General features: G+C 45.0%; 1 protein-coding gene and 1 long non-coding RNA gene across 3 annotated transcripts; both read left to right on the forward strand.

Annotated features, from left to right (window-relative positions):
- Positions 1 to 4,817: 4,817 nt before the first annotated feature.
- LOC119303870 lies at positions 4,818 to 5,590 on the forward strand. Its single transcript, XR_005148010.1, has 2 exons — positions 4,818 to 5,020; positions 5,129 to 5,590. It is a non-coding gene; the product is annotated as an uncharacterized LOC119303870 (long non-coding RNA).
- A 168-nt stretch (positions 5,591 to 5,758) lies between these two features.
- On the forward strand, positions 5,759 to 15,556 carry LOC119303867. 2 transcript variants are annotated; one of them, XM_037581014.1, is made up of 17 exons: positions 5,759 to 5,876; positions 6,280 to 7,022; positions 7,105 to 7,257; positions 7,353 to 7,616; positions 7,749 to 7,953; positions 8,044 to 8,112; positions 8,203 to 8,551; positions 8,647 to 8,842; positions 8,933 to 9,031; positions 9,142 to 9,398; positions 9,478 to 9,553; positions 11,383 to 11,532; positions 13,602 to 13,759; positions 13,906 to 14,026; positions 14,144 to 14,264; positions 14,384 to 14,504; positions 15,190 to 15,556. In XM_037581014.1, exons 3-12 carry the CDS (start codon positions 7,201 to 7,203, stop codon positions 11,443 to 11,445), a joined length of 1,635 nt encoding a protein of 544 aa, XP_037436911.1. In that variant the 5' UTR covers positions 5,759 to 5,876; positions 6,280 to 7,022; positions 7,105 to 7,200; the 3' UTR covers positions 11,446 to 11,532; positions 13,602 to 13,759; positions 13,906 to 14,026; positions 14,144 to 14,264; positions 14,384 to 14,504; positions 15,190 to 15,556. The 2 variants fall into 2 exon arrangements, with proteins under 2 accessions (XP_037436911.1, XP_037436912.1); XM_037581015.1 differs by having other exon boundaries at positions 6,280 to 7,018.
- The last annotated feature ends 758 nt before the right edge of the window (positions 15,557 to 16,314 follow it).

The following is a 16,314-nucleotide window of genomic DNA, read 5'->3' on the forward strand; positions in this document are numbered from 1 at the left end:
CTTACATCAGAACTATCTACATATGCATCATTATCAACAAAGGGTGGTGGTGGGGTTTAACTGCAGCAAGCCAGCTTTGACTCGGTGGCTATCCTAAACTACGACTGCAAGTAACTCTGTTGAGGTGGCGCACACGAGTCCACATATTCACCATATCAATACACCACTATGGATCCGCTCCCGTCTCCCTACGAGAACGCCATCCATAGCACTCACGCTTATCTTGCGTATTTTAGAGTATCCACTTTCACTTGTCTATGAACTGATATAAGCAACCCAGAAGTCCTTTTCCGCGGACACGGCTATTCGAAGAGATGATGTTAACCCTGCAGGGGTGTACTTCTTCACACACGCTCTCACCACTTACCGCCATTTACACGACATGTACTCGGCAACCTTCAAGCGGAAGCCCAACGTGGGTGTCGGCCACGGCCTGCCTAAACACTCGAGTCTCTAGTCCAGGTTTATCGCCTATTCGGGTTCCATCCATGAGGAGATCCGGCCGGAGTTTCGCTCACAGCCCCAAACGATGTGAACAGGGTTCCCGAGACACCAAACGGGCGCCCGGTACACCGTGCCACGTGCCTACCGCATCACAGCCCACCCCCTACGGTCAGCGCTGCGCACGGCCTCCAGCATACTACAAACACCAGAAACTACTTGCAACTCCTGGACAGAGGACAAGGGTGATCAAGAAGCCGAGAGGGTCCATTGGTTTCGGGCCCAATGCGTGGTAGCAGCTGAATCATGGATCACAAACACAGAACTCAGTTCCTGAGGACGGCTGCAATGAGACAACCCACCATGTACTCCTACATGGCCTCTCACCGCTACCTTTACCAAAACGTGTTCACACACTTAGCTCACACACAGTAGGACATGTTCACACGCCTCTGATTCATCCCCGATGAATCAGACCTGACTCAACTCTAAGCAGTAGCAGGCATGACAAACAAACATGAATGAGTAGGCACAACAGGGCTCAAACAACTCCTACTCATGCTAGTGGGTTTCATCTATTTACTGTGGCAATGACAGGTCATGCAGAGGATAAAGGGGTTCAGCTACCGCAGCAAGTAACAGATGAATCGTTGTTGTCCTAATGCAGTAAAAGAGAGCAGGAGCGAGAGAGTAGGATTGTATCGGAATGAACAAGGGGGTTTTGCTTGCCTGACACTTCTGAAGATAGCATTGAGTCTTCATCAGTGTCAACGATCACATCATCGGTATCACGTCTATCGAGAGGGGACAAATACCGGCAACACAGAAGGGAACACAATCAATGCAATGCACAATATGATGCATGATCATGACATGGCAAAATGAATGTGTTTTGGGCTAATGCAACTGGCAGCAGATTAAATGAAGTTGGTTTGAATATAAAATTCAAATTCAAACTCCATATGTGATTAAATAAATGCCCTTTAATTGATTTGTGCTAAACAGCAGCTATAAGTTGTTCTAACATGCATGAAAATGGTACAGATGGATTCCTTGAATTTTTCTGATAATTTTTCATATATAAATTACTTAATTTGGAGTTACGGTTGAATTTCTATGATTTATTGAAGTTTTAGCTATTTTCTGGAATTTCCTGAATATTTTTAAATCTAGAAAATACTTATTGCGTCAGCATGACGTTGGCATGACGTCAGCAAGTCAACAGGGGCCGGCTCGGGTCAAACCTGACGTGTGGGGTCCACACGTCAGTGACACAGGGGCTAATCCCGCGTTGACCCGGGCTTTGACCCGCTACGGGGCCCACTGTCAGTGTCACAGGGTTAGTTAACAGGGTCATTAGCCCCTAACGACGACGCCACGTCAGCACGTCGGAGACCAGCCGACGGCGACCACAGAACACGGCGGGGCACGCCGGACTTGCGCTAGAGGCGTCAGTTTGGCGCGCTGAGGGCACCAGGGAATGGCCCTTGCTCCCGCGCATCCAGAGGATCGAGTGGGAGGTCGTGGGGTCGCCGGAACTCATGCCGGCGACAAGATTTGGCGGCGATGGTGTTTGGTGGTGCTCGGGCGCGTCGCTACGATGCATCAGTGAGCAAATGGAGAGGCTGGGCAGCACCTGCTAGACATGGGGAGTACTAAGAGTAGCTCAGTGAGGCCAGGGGAGCACGGAGGCTATGCGTGCAGCAGCAATGGCGGACGGTGGCTTCGGTGCTCGTGGGGAACGGCACTACGGCACGGAGGGGAGCATGCTGAGTTAGGGGAGAGGGTCAGTGACTCACGGCGATGACGAGGGGATGCTCGGCGAGGTCGGGGACGGTCCGGAGGCGGCGAATTTGACGAAGATGGCCGGCGGGTCCGAGGTAGAAGACGACGGTGATGGCGGCGATGCAGGGCTTCCGGAGGGCTGTGGATCGGTGGGGAGGAAGAGGGGGTCGAGGCGGAGCTCCTGGGTGCATCGGCGAGGCTAGGGGTGGCCGGTGGCCATGGGTACGGCGACGATGACGGCGAGCTCCGCTCGGTCGCGGGAGGGGAAACAGAGGAGCGAGGGGGAGGGAGGTCCAGAGAGCGAGGCAGAAGTGAGAGGGGGTCGGGGACGTCTCCGTGGCGTCGCGAGGAAGTCGGGGAGGCTGCCACGGCGAAGCAGGAGGTGGCCGGCGTCGGCGCGCGTGCGTCCAGCACGCAGCTGCTTCGGGGCGAGGGGGAGGAAGATGACTGGCAGCTGGGCTGCACAGTAACGGGCCGCGCAGAAGCTGGGCCGGCTACAGGTAAGTGGCCCGGGTAAGTCCTTCTGCTCTCTCTCTTTTACTTTTTTTTCTATTTTCTGTAGTTTGTTTTGATTTAGTTTAGCAACTAAATCATTTAAATAAATTCTGTAGATTTTTATGTGGCTTGCTAAAATATATACAAAGCCACTCACAAACTTCCAGAATTATTGGAGTCATATTTAATATATATTAAATATAAATCCAAAGCAAATAGTTATTGGATTAATTCAAATGGCCAAAATAATTATCTCTGTGACTCCAAAAATATTGGTTTAAATTTTACCTCTTACCAATATTTCCATGGAATAACAGGAACATTTTCTTGGACACATTTGAGAAGATTTAATTGTTGGTTATTTTTAGAGGTTTCCTGAGGCTTTTGAAAATTCCTCAATTCAAATTTCATTTGAATTTAAACATGATGCACACACCAGACAGCACCAGAAGCTAGGGATGTGACAGAGCATCAAGTGTTGATGGTTGACAAGATCACTAGTTTCAAGAAAAGGGCAAAGGGAAAAAGGGGAACTTCAAGAAAAACCGCAAGCAAGTTGCTGCTCAAGTGAAGAAGCCCAAGTCTGGTCCTAAGCCTGAGACTAAGTGCTTCTACTGCAAAGGGACTGGTCACTAGAAGCGGAACTACCCCAAGTGATTGGCGGATAAGAAGGATGGCAAAGTGAACATAAGTATATTTGATATACATGTTATTGATGTGTACTTTACTAGTGTTTATAGCAACCCCTCAGTATTTGATACTAGTTCAGTTGCTAAGAGTAGTAACTCGAAACGGGAGTTGCAGAATGAACAGAGACTAGTTAAGGGTGAAGTGACGATGTGTGTTGGAAGTGGTTCCAAGATTGATATGATCATCATCGCACACTCCCTATACTTTCGGGATTAGTGTTGACCCTAAATAAGTGTTATTTGGTGTTTGCGTTGAGCATAAATATGATTTGATCATGTTTATTGCAATACGGTTATTCATTTAAGTAAGAGAATAAATTGTTGTTCTGTTTACATGAATAAAACCTTATATGGTTACACACCCAATGAAAATGGTTCGTTGGATCTCGATCGTAGTGATACACATATTCATGATATTGAAGCCAAAAGATGCAAAGTTAATAATGATAGTGCAACTTATTTGTGGCACTGCCGTTTAGGTCATATTGGTGTAAAGTGCATGAAGAAACTCCATGCTGATGGGCTTTTGGAATCACTTGATTATGAATCAGTTGATGATTGCGAGCCATGCCTCATGGGCAAGATGACTAAGACTCCGTTCTCCAGAACAATGGAGCGAGCGACAGATTTGTTAGAAATCATACATACTGATATATGTGGTCCGATGAATATTAAGGCTCGTGGCAGGTATCATTATTTTCTGATCTTCACAGATGATTTGAGCAGATATGGGTATATTTACTTAATGAAACACAAGTCTGAAACAGTTGAAAAATTCAAAGAATTTCAGAGTGAAGTGGAGAATCATCGTAACAAAATGAAAGTTTCTACGATATAATCGCAGAAGTAAAATATTTGAGTTACGAGTTGGGCCTTCAGTTAAAAACAATGTAAAATAGTTTCACTACTCACGCCACCTGGAACACCACAGCATAATGGTGTGTCCGAACATCATAACCGTACTTTATTAGATATGGTGCGATCTATGATGTCTCTTACCGATCTACCACTATCATTTTGGGGTTATGCATTAGAGACAGCTGCATTCACGTTAAATAGGGCACCATCTTCGAAAGTGCTGATGTGATCCCGAGCTCACAGGCTCTCGGAATCAGCACCTCTCATATATCTCGCGATCTGTGCCGTGGTGACATCTATGCTCCTCTTCGCTATTCACCGAAATAGGACATGGCCCACAGCTCAGCTAACTCCGGCAGTTAGCTAGCCGGTGGATCAGACGGAGGGAGGACGAGGTGTTCCGTCCCGTCAACCATTCTGTTCCCCCTTAGCCGTTGTACTCATTTAAGGCAACGCGGTTCCCATCTACGAATCTTCTCCGATACGCCTTCTCCTCCTCCTTTAAGTACCCGATGAGACGGAGGGAGTACTAGTTGGAACCAGTGAAGATTTAGGTACTTTGGCCGATAGACCAGTGCGAGCATACCAACCGAATCCAGCCGGGGAGCATGTCTTCCTTGTCCTCTACCGCCGCATTCGAGGATCTGCCCCCGCTGATCAACTGCCCGCAGTGCGGTGGCCGGGTCTTCACATGGATTGCTCGTACGGGAGCGAATGCTGGAGTTCGTTTCTACAAGTGCATCAATAAAGATGTGAGTTCGGTCGCTGCAGTCGGTTCTGTTTATTTGTAAACGCGAGCATCCTCGAAATCTATTTCTGATTCTAGTCCTTGCCGATGGCCTTCTGATTTCTGACTGCAGGCAGGCATCTGCAACTACATGAGGACCAAGGAGGAGTACATCGCAGAGCTCAGCTACCATCTGGGTACGGCGCAGCCGGCAGTACACGGAAGCACCCAGGCCGGATCGTACCTTCATCGCAGAGTTCGTATAGGCGAGCAGATCCGGGGCGTTGCAGCGCCCAATCAAGCGTGGTCAACCGGGGTGGATCGCCAACCACCGCGCTTCGTGTGCTTGTGTTTTTAGCTGCGGCCATTCTGTTGGTCTTGTTTCTACTGCTGATGGCGGTGATGAAAGTAGTATTCCTGCTTAGCAGATAGACGCAGGCTCTGATGATGTACTAGTCATAATCAGTAGATTAGGTAGTAGGAATGAACAAGTGGTCCGGTATCTACAGGGATTTAGCTGTGTGAGGGTTATCCATGTAAGACTCATGTAATCGGTCATCTTATCAGTAATCAAGTATGTTGAATTATGGATCAACCAGTGTTCTACTTAACCAATTGATATTTTTAGAGCTGATATGTAATTTCTACACTATGTAGACCAGGACGGACACGCGTACTCGTAGACACGTGGTTGGACACAATAAATTGTACCTACCAGCTCCAGCCTAACCTTATCTCACCCGCTCCATCCAGCCCCCACCCACCAACCGATCTCCACTTCAGCCATTTGTTTTGTTCGTCGCGCACTCACCTCGCCCCCCAGGAGCAATCGCCGGTTCGGTGCCCGCCGGCGCCCCCATCCAGCAGCACGAACTTCCCTGGTAAGCTCGTACTGTATTTAAGTTTGCGCCGCTCCCATGGCATAAGAGATTTAGCATAATATAACTTCCGCTGCATTCAAAAGGGGCACCGGATCTCATGCAAATCTGGATCTTCGCACATCGTTAGACTAGTTTGGATTTGTACACCGCTTGCCTTAGATTTGTGATTTAACCACTCGATTTAATATAATGGGTGGGCAGCATGAGTGGTTGGATTTACGTACCTGTAATTTTTTCTTAAATCTACGATACATCCGACGTCTTTGCACGGAGGAAGAATTTGTCGTTGCAGTTGTTGTGTGATTGGTGTACAATTTTATGTGCACTTATGCTATGTATGATTCGCATTGCTTTAAGTTCCTGCATTTTCCATGAAGCTCAATTTTTGTTGAATTCGATTTAGGTATCATGTCTGACGCTGGTAGCTGCGAGGGAGCGCCAGAGGGTATGGACAGGCGAGAGCAACCACTTGAAGAACAGGCACCTCCAGCCCCCTCATCTCGGATATCAGTCAAGAAAGCAGTTGAAGTAATCGATTCTTTCGATGAGTACAAAAGATGGCTCGTAACTGAAATCGGGTTTGGCGGCATGCTCAAACTTCCAGTTATTCAGAAGCTTAATCTAAAGTTCAGTGCCTGGGTTATGAGCAAGGTATCCGTTAGGCGTCGAGCAATTGTTCTGTCCGAATCAAAGATCATAAAGTTCTTTGCGGAGGATGTGCACAAGGTGTTTGGTATACCCTGTGGCCATCGTAGTGTTAAAGGGCGTGATGGGTTCATTAAGCCAGAGGCAATAAGTTTCATAAACAGAACACTAGGGATGGACAAGACTGGGGTTCATAGCCTCCGTGCTGCCGAGGAATTCCTCATGCGTGAGATATCTGAGTCGTCCAGCAAGCTCGAGAAGGACTGCTTCCAAATTGCATTTGTCATTTTTGTGATGGGGCATGTACTGACACCCAAGACAAAACATGATTATGGTACTATAGATTACTGGGGAGCACTTGCGAACACAGAGAATATCTCGCAATTCAACTGGTGTGAGTTCGTCCTCGATTTCTTGCTAGAGGCAGTCCGCCGTCTGAAGAATGATATGATGGCCAACAACACAAACACCAACCTCGTTGGCTGTCATCTGTTTTTGTAGGTCAGATAAGTTCTTACTTCTATCATTACTTATGTGCGCCTCAGCTCTCATGCCTCTCTTGTTAATGACTATGTTTGTTCAGGTCTTTTTCCTCGACAATGTGGACATAGGAATTTTCAATAAGAAGCATAATGTTCTTCCTCGGATCAGTGAGTTTGACTAGGCCACCATTAAAACAATGATTACCATGGCAACTGACCTGGGGAAGGGCCCTGCTTCGTACTCAAAATGCATGGTACTGACGACACTGATTAATAGAAAGCATGGTCTTTTAACTATTTCTGTTCACTTCTTCGATTGCCTATAATAATCACTTGTCTTGCATCTCAGATCCGTCAGGGTAGTGATTTGTGCTATGCTCGCTGCAATTTACGTGGAGGTGTTGACGATGCCACGAATCAGGCACCAGAAGTTGCAAGTTTTCACCAGCCATCCAATCTTAATGAGGAACATGGAAATCGAATGAATGAGAGAGCAGGGTCGTTTCAAGGTTCTTATTCAGAAGCACCCATCCTCATGGATGTGCAGACACCACTACGCGTGTTGGGTCCAGCTGATTTTGCAGACCACCTACGCAACCGATACCCAAGTCTGGTAGGTGCATAATCCATCTCACATGTGTTTTTGTATCACTGCTGAATATGTCTACTAGGCGTATTCGTTGTTTGCACTTTTTCTTTGCTGTTGTGGCCTGAAGCTCTTGTCCCTTTTTGTTCACTGCTTTAGGTTAGGGATGAGTTAACTTTAATGCTAAAGGAGCAGAATGCCAAGTGTCAGCGTGAAATCAACAATGCCAGAGTCAACATACAGGCAGACATGATCAAGTTCATTGACAAACTCATGACATCACTCAGCAGTAGGTGCATCTGCTGTTCTGCCCGTGGTTTTACTGACTGCCCAGCAAGAGCAGTAGCAATCGATACATCACCAGGTGCATGAACAACACAGTCCAATGAAGAAACTAGTCTACATTTGGATTTGCATGCACATTCATCTGACTGAGTACTACCTTTTTATGCAGCGGACACAATGACGACCCTGGCTGGGCCAAAAATGCCAGGCGTCAGACTCGACATGTCTGCATGCAAAGGTGCGGAATGTACATGTTATCATGGTTGTTGTCCTAATTGTAGTTTGCAATGTGGTCATTTTGAATGGAAAACTTTTGACCATGCTGTAGGTGACATGTCTGCAACCAGGGTTGTATCAGAGGTACTGCCAGATCAACAACAAGCAAAAAGGCCAAGACATGATGATGATTTGCTTGAAACACTTAAAGAGGGGATACTTCAGTTTGCAAGGCATACCATGCAGGAAATCAGCGAAAGATTTATTGATCTTCCGAATGATGGCAGCACAACTATTTTTGGAGAAAAGACTGTTGGACTACCAGGACGAAAATACGTGCACCAGCCTGGTTTTCAGACAGACCCATGGATCAGGGGTGTTGTCCCGTGCCCACCTCATCCTTATGTATCTCAACTGTTAGAAGAGTACTTCGCTACTGCTGAGCCGGAAGATCTTTCCAGGTGTCCATATGAATCTATAATCGCCCAGATATTCTTTCTGTTCATTCTGTAAATGGGTGATTAAATTTTCCTATTCACACTTATATCATGCCCAGGAACTACCTTGTGCACGAGAACCCAAGGTTTATACGAATCACTGGGCTAGCACTCAAACAACAGTTGGTTGGAGACGTGTTAATTGATCATGAGATGATGTCAGTTATCATTAGAAGATATTGCCAGGCTGACCAAGAAGCTGATAAACATTCCCCATACCTGACATGGAGGCACCCTCTAGAGCCTGAATTTTCAGTAAGTAATGTGTTCTTCGTTATGAAAATTCAGTCGGAAAAACGGGTTCTTGTTGCCGCGCGATGCTGATTTATGTATATATATATGCAGAGTTTGGTATTATCTGAACAAGATTACTTGCATACGATGTCCATCCAGAAGGCGCTAGGTGCCATGGTTCTGCAGTATGACATCACATCAGCTCAGCTGGTACGCCACAATAACTCTGTGTGCAATTCAGTGTTACCCATGCCATATTTTTCATGTAGATCCAATTTGCTCACAAGTTTGCACCCATGTCGCCTTTCTCTGTATTGTAGCTCTTCACGCCAGTTCCACGACCTGAGGGATGGATTGTGATATTTTGGGACATGGTTGCCTGCGTGATACATGTCATTGATCCCATGTACAGCAAGAACAGCCAACCTCTCATAACCGAGCCAAGAGACGAGATCATTGCTTGGAAGCTACATGATGCGTTGTTCAAATGTTTCCATGAGTACTATGCTGGTTGGCCAGTCAAGAAAGATGGGTGGAAGATGAATTTCCTCGCCCTTGCAGATAGCATTTTTACTCGGTACAGCAGTGCTATATGTCTCGAATTACAGTAAGGCATTCTTTGGTTCTAAGCATTTTTTCATTTTTCATTCCTTCAGAAATGAAAGTGGAGCGTGCGTTATCCACATCACCCGTCACTTCAATGAGAAAAAGTTGAAGATTCCCCTTACCAAGGTTTGTCAACGAACTCTGGTTTCGCACAGAATTGCCATGCATAGCTTCATAATTCTTCTGCCCCACAAGTTTGATACTCATTGCCATTGCTCCTGCCGATATCCCACAGCACACCATATCGAAAACCAAGCGGGAAACCCTGCATGAGTGCATGAAGTTGCAGGGCAATTTCTCATCCCATGCGTCCGACCTATTGTGGCGTCTCCTTGCACCAGTAGACTCTATATTTGAATCAGAGTGAACCGGCCAAGCAACGAAGTCGTGATGGAGACTTTATTCTGTAGTATTATCTTCATTGTCTTTTATGCCCCGTACAATCTAATAATAGGTTTGTTCTATCTGCCACGCGCGAGACTCTAGTTATGATGTGTAAGTACCAACCCCTTGTCATCATCTGGACTGCATTATGTGAAATGGTTTGTTGGTCTCTACCGTATCTACATTTGTTCATGTGAAGTGAATGAGTTCACACAATCAACCTTATGCGTAGATAGCCACAATCAACAACCACGCCCCCATTGTGTGTGCGAAACCATTCTTGTTTTAAGTTACACAATCCACAGTGCACACTTCTACCATCATGGTCATCATAATCCTCAAGATCGCCCCAACCATAAGTACGCAAGCATTCTCATTTGCTTTAGGTAGAACTGCAAAATTTGTCACGATCCTTTTTGCTACATGCAAACAATTGTCCCTTTTCACTGGTTATCACGCAGCAATTGCTAAGATAATTGTTCAAATCAACATACTAATCCATGACCATGGATAGTGATCACAGTCGATAGTTCCACACACATGTCTTAGTTACATATTACAGATAAGGGCATAGGCATAATAAATAGATAGATGTTCCACATGACTGATTTAGAGGGAATTCGCCACCAACTAAGAGATGGTAGATACGCTGGGAAATACAATCACGACTACACAAAGGGCATAGAGGCTGAAAATATGGGGAACCATTACCACACCACATATATGTGGGATGGCAACTAACATTTCCCCGCGGAGGCAAACACGCTTTTCTTCGACAACCATCATATGTTGAGCTTGCAAATCATAGGTCCAAATGTACTTTGTTGTCGTCTGCCATCCTAGAATGGCAGCACCTCCTCAAGCATGAAGTCCGGAAGCTCCCCAATGGTTCCCCTCATGGAAATAACCTCATATGCAATTGACTGACGCAGATAGTTAAGGCGGCTCTGCAGAAAACAAGTTACATTAAGCTGTCATCGTTGCTCTGTGATGACTAAATATGATGACAGACAATAGAAAACAAGATGTTGATGTATGCGTCTGCTTACAGGGGTTAGCATAGTCTGAAGATATAGGCCATTGTACTCCGTGCTGTAGTTAACAACGTGCAACCAACTGTCCTCTCTGCATATCCCGAGCGAAATGAGAAGTAGTCAGATATTTTATTTTTAGCATCGTATACAGATGTCAATTCTAAATGAGCAAACTCACAGTTCACAGCTATCATGCATGCCAACGTTGTAGTTGATGGTCCACCCTTGAGATGGGACGTACCACCCCGCGATGTTCTCATGTATGCATCGCCGAAGTCCTGCAAGGATGAAGTTTGCATTGTCTTCATGTTTGTATCGCATCTCATCGATAGGCTCGGACGTCTCGCATGGGTCCATGACCAACAAAGTCCTTTCCTCAACATCCACAACATATAGAGACCAGCTTTCCATCATTGGAACTGGGAGCAGTAGCTGCAAGCATGCATGTCATTAATATGATTTTATTTTGCAATGTTATTTGTACCCGTGAACATATTTCTTTCCGTGCTGAAACTATACCTTTTTTGTCCATTGCAGGCGATAGCCGAGTGCCTCATAACTCATCATCGTATTCAAGAATTCAAAGTCCAAATCGTATGACCTGTACATGAGAGCTAGCTGGCAAACAACATATGCAATGTAAACCACTTGTGTTACGGTGGGAACAACATCGAGCTTTCAGTACACGTAAGTATAAACTCACCACAAAACGCAAGTCAAATATATGTCTCCACCTGATCTCCCAGTCACCGTACATCTGTCCATCCTTCCATGTAAGCACTCGTGAAACTGCTCCCCAACCCACACTTGTTACGTGCCCATTAGGCCCAAATTCATTCACAAAATCTTCCCCCGACAATACTATCAGATACGGGACCAGGTGTTTGTACCACTTCCTGAAATTTTTCAGAAATACATGTTCCAGATAGCATTGTCAGCTATGATATTCATTGTACAGTTGTAGTGTAGACAACTATAAGTTAGCTCACCTGCTGAGGTTCCTCGTGCTACTTCTGCACATTTTGTCCCAAAAATCAAGCACATTCCTGGCAAGCGGCTCATCGTGCTTTAGCCCAACCTTACCTGGGAACTTGTCTCCCCTATCACTCATTTCCATTTTTACTATGGTCCTCACCATGCCTACGTGCAATCTCAGATTCCTATTCATTCGGCCTGACACCACACCGGTTCCCCTGAGTGAGAAAACATTCCCTCCTGCACCCGGTCCTGGGTATGCAAATCGTTATTCATCACTAAGAGACATGCCTAAAGTGCACAGATTTACATAAGATATGAATATGCACCTTGGTTGTTATCAGTCATTGGTGGTTGCTGGTTCATTGCATGTGCTTCAATCCCAGCAGTATTCACATCCGCCGAGCTTTCCCCCACGGCCCTGACTGTTCATACAAACATATCAGCCATATTAGTGACGTCATGCATTTCATGTATGCCCACCTATTATAAGCTACGATATTTGATTTTGCTCACTTGTTATTCTGGGGAATACATATCCAGCACTGCTACGAAGAACACCTCTGCCTATTGGCATGGCCTCAGCTCCCTCTCCTGGAGATTAATGCATGAAGCTTGTTATTTTGCACCTAACAATGTACCATAGTTATTTTGAATTTACATTTTACAAACCTATATGCTCCTGGACATTCGTGTCAGCTTGGTTTAGTGCATGCCCAGCTCCTCCCCCCTCATTCACTGCGGCTGAGCTTCCACCTATTTTCCTAACTGATAGCATTGGTACGAGAGACATATGTATGTGTTACTGTGGCCTCATTGATATATCATAGCATTTATACAATTTCATAACTGGCTGCTTACCAGTTATTCCTGGGAATACATATACTGCGTTGCTCTGAAAGACACCCCTGCCTACCGTTTCCGCTGCATCTTCGACGATCCCCGTTGAAGGGGGAACGTGAGCAGCATCTATCTCTGTTTCATTAACAACTGCAATGGCGTTGGTCAAATTTTCTCCCCCTCCGTCGTCAGTGTCATCGCATTCGTCTGAACTCTGTATGTATGATGCGTGTCTGTCCGCTCGTTCAAGGCGTCTTCTTTGGCGGCATTTCCGCCTCCCTCTATTAGCACTTCGCTTCCGTCGCATCATGTCCCCTGGTTCTGAGGTACCGCATCCAGTGACAATATCTGCATGCCGGACACTTATGGTAAATGCCTTAAAATGAAAACTGGAAATGACACATTTGAACGAAGATTAGTTTTTCTCAGAAATAGTACCATCTGGTGGATTCATAGTCGCTGCTAGGTCATATGTAACTCCTTCTCTTTGTGTCATGCCACCGTACCCAATTGGCGGCGATGCTCCAACATATCTTAGCCCTACATGTTCCAGGCATACAATCAATTCTCATGAACCGAATTAGTTGTAAGATTCATCTCATATGTACCCAGATAACTCACCATTTATTGTTGTTTGAAACTTGAGGCTATTATTGTTTCCTCTGTTCTGAGCCCCCTCCTGAATGTTTAGGTTAGCTGCAATACAATAAAAAATTCGTGAAGAATGAATCAGGTATGATAGAAAGATATTAACATATTGACAATCATATCCACGCGTTATAACCTGGCATCAACTCTGTTCGAACACGCTCTCTTTCAACATATTCTGTCTTCACATTTCCTGATGCAGTATTATGTTCTGCAATTACTTGGATAGTTTAGAAATAAGTCAATGTCCAGAAAGGGTTCCTATGTCACACAACTTTCACTCATAATACCAGGCAATTGAATAGATCCGTGACCATATTGATATGGACTGCTACTATGAATTGGATGATATTGTCGCTTCTATGAATTGGATCGACGACATATTCCGCAGATGAGGGAATGCCACTTCGCACTATTGCATTTGCCGGTGTCACTGGTGATATTGGAAGAGGTATGGTTGGTTCTGACATAGCAACCGCAGTGTCGTCTGCAAGAACACATGCTTATCACCAAAAAACCAATTCCATTGCTGCTCACCCACAATTTAATTCATTTCTCCAGTGATAGCTTATTCATGTACTGATCACTAACCTGCAGCCTGGAATGTTGGGAGTGTGACCCCTGCCGGCACAACATTTGGAACTGCTCCAGCTTGTGTCGACGTCAAGGCAGTCCCTGGCAGAGCTGCCAACATTTCCTTATTACTGTCAGAACTAAGGTAAACCATTGCGTAAACACAAGTTTCTTTTAAAAAATCACTCCTTTTCTTCGCCTACCACATTGTTGTTGATATCTGCATAGAGAACTTATTCATTTAGCGATCACTAACCTGCAGGCTGAAATGGTGGGAGCGCCACCAATGCTGGTGCATCATTTGAATCTGTTCGTGCTTGGGCCAATGCCGAGGCAATACAGGGAAGAGCTGCCAACATTTTTTTAGTAATGTCAGACCAAAGGTAAACTAATGAATAAACACCGGTTCGACAGAAATATGTCACGCCTGCACCGCTCACCCAGAAATGTTATTCACAGTATGCAATGAAAACTTATTCATCTACTGATCACGAACCTGCAGGCTGAAAGGTTGTCCGATCGATCACTGATGGCGCATGATTTACATCTGGTCCAACCTGTGTGCAGGGTGAGGGAATCCCTGGAAGAGCTGGCAACATTTTCGTAGTATATTTAGAACAAAGGTAAACCATATTGCATACACAGTATACATGGAATATTAATCTCCAGTACATATCATTACCTGGGATGCTTATAACGGGGCCTCTACGTAGCGCTAGAGCTCGTTGACGTCTCTCTGCATGAATTACATTTCTCAATTAAATAATCTTCATACTATTCAAACTTTTATTTAATTATGCCAATCTATAAGACAGTGCTTATGGATCGATAAACTTACCCTCACGGTGTAGGACCCTCATATGATTTCTTCCTATGCGTTCATACTGTGTCCTCACATCTTCATCACTATCTGAAGATTCGAACTCACTTTCTAGTTCCATTATCTGTTTCCCATGGTCATTTGGTTCTGGTTCCACAATGCGGCTCCTTCTTCGAGCTTCATAGCCTCCCTCATTAATTACAATGCGATCCTCATTAGAGTCATCATTGATATCTGGAGATTGAGCCTCTGCAGTTAACCATTATAAGGTCAGTTCATATTCCAGACGGTGCCACATACAAATATAGTGGTACTCTGTTGTGGTTCACCGACGTGCCTTGCACAGTGATGACCACCTGAATAACATCTCCTTCACTTTCACTTTCGGAAATGTCTCCATTATATTCTGCAAAGTACATTAAATGTGCATTACTTTTGACAAATTACGTATCCATCGCATACTTAACTTTTCCAATTGTGTATTTCAGTAACAAATCATTACCATGGCTCCTGGACCGGGAGGCTGTGAAGCTGTCATTTTCCCCTGATTCATCATTCTGAAGCACTGACTGCGAGGGATTATCTTGCCCTGTGATAATATCAAGCAAACCAGGACAATCCATAGTGCGCACTTGCTGACTATCATCATCCTCACCATACGTGTCATACTCTGGCACTGAAATTTTTGAGTTCCGTCAGCTCAGCATATCATTGTATTCCATAATATGTAATAATAGGAATGCTGCATGTAAATGACCACTGTTGCGAGCTTATTGTTACTAACCTGTTGGCTCACTACACTCGTTCGCTTCATCCCACACTGATATCTGCCATCCATGCGATCCATTATTTTCATGTGCTTTATCTTCCAATTCTTCATGGATGATTGGATTTGAACTATCGCCTCCATCTGCATTTGCATCCCCGTCTGAGATACGTTCACCATGGGTATATACTCCATTTTCGTTGGCGCACGCGAACAACTGATTGGATTGGCAATACATGTCATGCAGTTCATAAGTATGTATAGGGATCAATACAAACGTAGACAAATTCCAGAGTGTGTGACGTACTAAATTAGCTGTTGCTGCCATCAGAGGATGCCACATCCACTCTTGCTGCTCCAGGTAGCCTTCCGGCCTTGTCTGCAACCCAAATTTGTGTTATTCACAGTTGGTAGTCCTCACATGATCACTGAACACATATTTATAATTATTTCTTATTCCAAATATGGTGTCAGTATAATATTTACAGGGTATTTTCCTGGGTTCTCCCTCTCTAGCTGAATCAATTTCTTAACTATTGGAGAAGAATAAGCACAAATTCTTGGCAGAAGGTTGGACCTCAAGCTTGCAAAGCCATAATCCACCCAGTCTAGTTGCAAGTACTGCACATGCAAATAGAGTTTCTAGCATGAGTATGAAAGTTGTGTAATTAAAGAGTTGAGCATATTTCTGTTTGCAAGAATGACACTTCAGTTATGAAAGACTTGCCTGCAAGAAATTGGAATGTCCACCCAAGATAGCATTCTCAGCCCCAGACGCCACGTTCGATTGGTATCTGTCAGCAGAAACCATCAGCACATCTATTGCATACCGTGCAATGTTGTACTC

Source organism: Triticum dicoccoides, chromosome 5A (genome assembly GCF_002162155.2).
Source record: "Triticum dicoccoides isolate Atlit2015 ecotype Zavitan chromosome 5A, WEW_v2.0, whole genome shotgun sequence".
Taxonomy (NCBI): domain Eukaryota; kingdom Viridiplantae; phylum Streptophyta; class Magnoliopsida; order Poales; family Poaceae; genus Triticum; species Triticum dicoccoides.

What these genes read in the sequence shown, in the direction of transcription:
- LOC119303867 (XM_037581014.1), top strand. Translation starts at nt 7,201, where the DNA reads ATGATTACCATGGCAACTGACCTGGGGAAGGGCCCTGCTTCGTACTCA. An exon ending in CTTCGTACTCAAAATGCATG is followed by an intron (nt 7,258 to 7,352) that starts GTACTGACGACA and finishes CTTGCATCTCAG; the next exon opens with ATCCGTCAGGGTAGTGATTT. An exon ending in TGAAGATTCCCCTTACCAAG is followed by an intron (nt 9,554 to 11,382) that starts GTTTGTCAACGA and finishes TGTCCATTGCAG; the next exon opens with GCGATAGCCGAGTGCCTCAT.